This window comes from Siphateles boraxobius, unplaced genomic scaffold, assembly GCF_051911475.1.
Source record: "Siphateles boraxobius isolate OS27281-9 unplaced genomic scaffold, OSU_SipBor_1 92, whole genome shotgun sequence".
Classification (NCBI taxonomy): Eukaryota; Metazoa; Chordata; class Actinopteri; order Cypriniformes; family Leuciscidae; genus Siphateles; species Siphateles boraxobius.
In genome coordinates this window covers 1,072,602-1,079,179 of record NW_027509222.1, presented here as the reverse complement: position 1 = coordinate 1,079,179, position 6,578 = coordinate 1,072,602, and the positions used below count along the sequence as shown (strand labels likewise).

The 6,578-nt window shown below is 37.5% G+C and overlaps 1 protein-coding gene across 1 annotated transcript; it reads right to left on the bottom strand.

Annotated features, from left to right (window-relative positions):
• Nucleotides 1–222: 222 nt before the first annotated feature.
• Nucleotides 223–5,627, bottom strand: LOC143733163 (uncharacterized). Its single transcript, XM_077224739.1, has 11 exons — nucleotides 5,248–5,627; nucleotides 5,033–5,144; nucleotides 4,493–4,694; nucleotides 4,129–4,396; nucleotides 3,874–4,051; nucleotides 2,162–2,238; nucleotides 1,845–2,025; nucleotides 1,483–1,731; nucleotides 1,005–1,176; nucleotides 772–920; nucleotides 223–670 (listed from the first exon to the last, which is right to left on the bottom strand). Exons 1-11 carry the CDS (start codon nucleotides 5,524–5,526, stop codon nucleotides 492–494), a joined length of 2,046 nt encoding a protein of 681 aa, XP_077080854.1. The 5' UTR covers nucleotides 5,527–5,627; the 3' UTR covers nucleotides 223–491.
• Nucleotides 5,628–6,578: the final 951 nt, after the last annotated feature.

The following is a 6,578-nucleotide window of genomic DNA, read 5'->3' as shown; positions in this document are numbered from 1 at the left end:
TCAGAACACATACTTAATTTTGACTTTACAGGGACTTTAATGTTTACAGAGCTGATTATAGCGCCTTGAGACTCAGATAAATAGAAAAGTAAGATTTGTGTAATGTCAAAAAAGTCTTTATAATTCACTTTGTAATACAATAACTATTTTATAAAGCAGTCATTACAATATAATAGAATTTAAGTAAATTTCATACAACAGTATGTTTCAGTGAAAACACTATTTTAACAAGAACAGTTTGATTGCTTTTATTTTTTTTAAAAAAATTCAAAATCAATACAATAGATGTAAGGACAACATTTATCATCACAATAATAGCAGATAAAGCAATTTATCTCATTTTGTCAATGTCTCTCACATTAGGCGCTACAGGACCTTTGTGAGCTGGTGCTGGGGCTATCTGGGCAGGAAGATCAGGGTTGTTATCCCGTCTTGTGTTGTTCTGCGCATACACCAAGAGTTTCCAGACACTGGAGGCAGCTACGTAGGATTTAGACCTCCCCTTGATTGAACCGTGATACATGCCTTGCGATGGCCTCTTCCATGGAGGGTCTGTCATACTGGGCAGAGAGTGTTTCAGGGACATTTAGCTTGTGGATCTCCTCCATGTAGGGAAGAGGGTCTGGGATTACCTTTTCAAAAAGGAATGTCATCAAATTGATGACATAGCCTTGAAAAAAATAATTGCACAATAGATATTATGCATGTTATTTATTGATTTGAAAATTTTATTTACTTTATTGTGAACAACAATAAATTTGTTTAACTTACAGTATGTTGCCTTTGATTTTAACGGCCTCATGGAGAATATTCCTCTTTTGGCTTTGGGAAACGAAAGCTTATACATTGGCTTTCCAGTCGATGTTTTAGCCTGAGGACGATTTGAGTTCTCGTTGAAATGCATAGCTGCCAAATAAAGTCTGAAATAAAAACAACTAAATACATCAACAAAGTGATTAAAGACATCATTATAGAGGTTTTAATCATATTAATTTAAAACACACCTGCACAACATTCCAAGGTAAGGATAAACCACATTCTTGGGTGCAAAACGTAAAATGACACCGTGAAAAGATTCCAAAGACGAAGTTTGAAAGTGAGGACTGAGTTTCTCGATATCTTTCATCATTCTCTTGTTTGTAAGAATCTTTTCGACAGTACATAGTGCTTTGGTTCCTGGAACCAAAATTACAAACAATTACAATTGTATAAAAAAATAATAATTTTAGGTGTCCGTGTTACAGTGTAATACTACTGAGTAATATCAAATAACTACATGTTCCTACTATAGGGTAGTGGTAGGATTAGGGTGTTTTAGGGTTATTTGCACGTAATCATGCATCATTTACTGTGATTACCATGTAACAGGTGTAACAAGGACGCTTTTCCAACATATTTATGAAAGTAAAAATGGTCTGTACATTTACAAACGTTAAGCAATATATTTAGTCAATTTGAAACAAATAAATGTAATGTGGTCACCTGGTTGGAACCATTTGCTGCGATCAGTCGATTCACGGATTTCATGGTGGCACTGGGGGTATGATGGGTTGTCATGTACGTGAATGTCTTGAATATGGTTTACCATGGACTTCCATTTGGCTACCCGCTCCACAGGTGTTTTTGAAGTAGCTGCAGTCCAGTAGACGTGATTTTTTATGCTATGCTGCCACTTTTTCACAACTTCACAGTCCTTATCTTTGCTGATTTTTTCCAACTTCTTAGACAAGCCTGAAAAAATTAGTATTTACAATATCACGTGTACTCTGAAAATAATCACATCATCATTGAACATAAGGGAATTACAAGTTAAATCAACATATACAATAAAGGGGAAAAGGTACCTTTCTCCAGATGCCAGACATCGTAGAACTGTGGTATGTTTATTTCCTTCAAAAATTTTTGGATCTGTGGGTGGCGATCTGTAACAATGCATTCAAGCTTCACACCATGTGCCTCTAGATGTTCAAGGCTTTGTTTTAATCCCTCCTTTCCCATATGATAACTTCCTGCTACCTCATTGCTCTATGGTGGTGGTGGTGGTGGTGTGTGTGTGTGTGTGTGTGTGGGGGGGGGGGGGGGGGGGTAACCAAAGTAAAGGAGCAAATGTTATATGTAGTTAGTGCAGTTGAATTTAATTTATTGATATATTGGTACTCACCTGCACTAGCTGTATGTCCAATATGATGTTGCTCGCAAGGTCCATTAAGGTATATGCACCATATTTTGCTGAGCGGCCTAAAATATATTTGTATGTGTGACTACACACACATATATATATATATATATACAGGTCCTTCTCAAAAAATTAGCATATTGTGATAAAGTTCATTATTTTGCATAATGTAATGATAAAAATTAAACTTTCATATATTTTAGATTCATTGCACACCAACTGAAATATTTCAGGTCTTTTATTGTTTTAATACCGATGATTTTGGCATACAGCTCATGAAAACCCAAAATTCCTATGTCAAAAAATTAGCATATCATGAAAAGGTTCTCTAAACGAGCTATTAACCTAATCATCTGAATCAACTAATTAACTCTAAACACCTGCAAAAGATTCCTGAGGCTTTTAAAAACTGCCTTTCTGTTTCATTAGTCAAAACCGCAATCATGGGTAAGACTGCCGACCTGACTGCTGTCCAGAAGGCCATCATTGACACCCTCAAGCAAGAGGGTAAGACACAGAAAGAAATTTCTGAACAAATAGGCTGTTCCCAGAGTGCTGTATCAAGGCACCTCAGTGGGAAGTCTGTGGGAAGGAAAAAGTGTGGCAAAAAACGCTGCACAACGAGAAGAGGTGACCGGACCCTGAGGAAGATTGTGGAGAAGGACCGATTCCAGACCTTGGGGAACCTGCGGAAGCAGTGGACTGAGTCTGGAGTAGAAACATCCAGAGCCACCGTGCACAGGCGTGTGCAGGAAATGGGCTACAGGTGCCGCATTCCCCAGGTCAAGCCACTTTTGAACCAGAAACAGCGGCAGAAGTGCCTGACCTGGGCTACAGAGAAGCAGCACTGGAGTACGCACAGTCAGTGATGGTCTGGGGTGCCATGTCAGCTGCTGGTGTTGGTCCACTGTGTTTTATCAAGGGCAGGGTCAATGCAGCTAGCTATCAGGAGATTTTGGAGCACTTCATGCTTCCATCTGCTGAAAAGCTTTATGGAGATGAAGATTTCATTTTTCAGCACGACCTGGCACCTGCTCACAGTGCCAAAACCACTGGTAAATGGTTTACTGACCATGGTATTACTGTGCTCAATTGGCCTGCCAACTCTCCTGACCTGAACCCCATAGAGAATCTGTGGGATATTGTGAAGAGAAAGTTGAGAGACGCAAGACCCAACACTCTGGATGAGCTTAAGGCCGCTATCGAAGCATCCTGGGCCTCCATAACACCTCAGCAGTGCCACAGGCTGATTGCCTCCATGCCACGCCGCATTGAAGCAGTCATTTCTGCAAAAGGATTCCCGACCAAGTATTGAGTGCATAACTGGACATAATTATTTGAAGGTTGACTTTTTTTGTATTAAAAACACCTCTTTTATTGGTCGGATGAAATATGCTAATTTTATGAGATAGGAATTTTGGGTTTTCATGAGCTGTATGCCAAAATCATCGGTATTAAAACAATAAAGACCTGAAATATTTCAGTTGGTGTGCAATGAATCTAAAATATATGAAAGTTTAATTTGTATCATTACATTATGGAAAATAATGAACTTTATCACAATATGCTAATTTTTTGAGAAGGACCTGTATATATATATATATGGTCATAATAAATGATACGATTACAAAAAAAAGACTGACAACAGTATACAAAAATTGAATTAATCGACACAGCTAACACAATTATTATTTTACCTGGTGCGTCCGCTCTCATATCACCAGCCGCTATCACTTTGTCCCCCTGGCTTAGCTGGCGCAAGACTTCTTCTTGTTCTTTCTTCCACGTATAGATTATTGCAGGTTCCAGATACATGCTGGCATGCTTTCGAAAAGTTCTGTGTGTAATCATCTTTACATGCATTGCGTTGAATACCTAAGTCATGTACAAAACATTTTTGGATTGAATCCATTAATTATATTAGTGCATTTCAGTATTTCCTTTCCAAGTACCTTTTGTAATTTGAAGAAGGATGCGCCAGTGAAGTATATTGCAGCAGATAACTGGAGGTTGCCCAAAGGTGTGCTGCCAACAACAGGTTGGCTTTGCCATTTTCTAAAGTATTGACAATGTGGGCACAATTGATCAATTGCAACAAAAGAACCTTTTCTTCGAGGCCGAATGTCACAGCATCTCGTACACACTGGGCAGGTTTCAAAAAGTTGCAGGAGGCACTTTTCAAATACAATGTATTTTGTATCCTGCTCTATCGATGTACATCTTCAAACGAAAGAAAAAAACTAATTACCTTCCAACAAAGTTATGCGATTTCTTAAACAGGCTATAACGAGAATGAAGAACATAAAATCCACTTACAGAAGTTGTGATGACTCTGTGACAGTCGTGACAGACTCAGCTGGCTCATATGTTGTGTCCTGACTATCAAAGACTTCAAAAGAAACACCTTTCTCATCCTCCAGTTCAAGACAAGCTTTTTTTGCTGGCCTAAAATCCTTCAAAGTTGTTGAAGTTGTGAATGGAGCACCTACACGTTTACATGACACCTCTGTCTGTGTTCCTATAAAAATAAATACAAGAATTTTAAAATTATATTTTTTATATTATTTATACATATGTTATGTACTAAAAACATTAACTTTCAACCTTTAAAAACAAGCCTATATGTGATATGTCAGAAAAAATACAACCAATCAACCATTAACACGCCTTTAAAAAATACAATGTACAATGTCACATTATACATTAAAATGTTTGACCATTGCCACCAATAAAGACTTTTTTTTGTATAAAAACAAACCTTTATAGGCACATTTGTGTTTAAAAAATTTAAAATAAGTTGAGTTGACAAGAGATGCTACTCACATGAGTGACAAGTGTACAGATGTAAACACAAACCTTTGCTTCTGAATTTAGGTCCCAAGGTTCCCAAAGCCAGCTGTGTGCCCCGTGATGCTAAATTAAATTCTGTTTGACAAGCTACATCCTTCATAGTTGGACTCTTCTGTAACTGATTAGACACGTACACATAATTATTAGATATCAAACGATCTGTAACAATGCAATACTAGCCTATCAGATTATTATTATTTTTAAGTAAAAATTTTACTCACATAAGTGTGTTGCACCATTCCTGTCGGATCCAATATAGAAGGTACAGCACCGTTTTTTAATCTTAATCGGTCTGCAAATCCAGTCTCGACCTGTGTCTTGTTTACAAAACAATCTTGAGTGAAATGAAGCGAACAAACAGACAATGTTTTACCCACATCAGCTGGAACGTCATTAAAAATAAAGTTTAACCATGCATTCCTATTGGAATCCAGAGGAAGCTTATGCAGCGACTGTCTTCTTCCACAACCAGGCACTGCACAATATTTTGTAAACGGCATGTTTATTGCTCGATAGCTCGATCCGGTTTGTTATCACGAGGTAGGCCTATGTTATTTAGCTATGCGTGTAATGCGCGAATCGGTGGGCGGGGCTAAACAAGCCGTGTTGAAGTAGGCGTTGATCTTCTTCTGCGGGGGTGGTGTTTGTCGTCATAGTTCCCCACTTTGAAAAACGAGTCGTTTGGTGAGCCTGGTGTCAATAAAAGCTTTTATTGGACTAACAAGGACGTTTTCAGTTCTGAAACAGGATATTCTTATAATATGATGACCTCTTAGATGTCAAAAGCTCAAGGAAAATTTGATTTCTCAGTGCATCACCCCTTTAACTGGTTCACAAGTAACATAATGGTTCATTTGTGAATTCGACTGATCCAGAAGATTAAACTTGCAGTAGTTAACAAGCAAGTCATGTTAACAATAAACAGTTGATTTGGTCTTGTCCCGCTCAAATGATCCAAGATCCAGGAGTAATATGACATTCTCAGATGTAGTGTGCTCATAATAATCCATAATAATGTCAGAATGAGCTCTAACCTATTTTAGGTCTGTCTTACCAAGGTATTAGAAACCTCACACTTACTGGAGTAATATTTTATCAGTGTTTATCTACTTCAACTTAATTAACAGGTTTGTGTACACTGAAAAAAAACATTTCATAATTTAGTCTCCTTCTCTGTTTAAGCAGGTATTTGATTCCAATTATCCAATTATAGTCTATTATGAATATTAATTTGTCATCTGGTGTTGTTCCAGCAAGTTTTAATCATGCTGTTATTCAGCTCCTTCTAAAAAAACAACAGCTTAGACCCCTTTGGCATGAGTAGTTTTCGCCCCATTTTGAAATTGCCTTCTTTTTTTTTAAATTTAAGATACTGGAAAAAAATGTGTACGCACAGCTTAATGATTTTTTAATGAGGAATACAATTTTAGATAGATTCCTGTCTGGTTTAAGAGCTGGCCATAGTACAGAGTCTGCTCTTTTGAGGGTCTCTAATGACATTCTACGAGGCATTGATTCTGGAAGCTGTGTTGTTTTACATTTGTTAGATCTT

Excerpts from the sequence above, each read along its gene's own strand:
- LOC143733163 (XM_077224739.1), bottom strand. The coding sequence starts at position 5,526 with ATGCCGTTTACAAAATATTGTGCAGTGCCTGGTTGTGGAAGAAGACAG. Across the intron at positions 5,145-5,247 it reads GAATGGTGCAACACACTTAT|TTACAGAAGAGTCCAACTAT; the intron begins GTGAGTAAAATT and ends GTGTCTAATCAG. Across the intron at positions 2,239-3,873 it reads TATGAGAGCGGACGCACCAG|GCCGCTCAGCAAAATATGGT; the intron begins GTAAAATAATAA and ends AATATATTTTAG.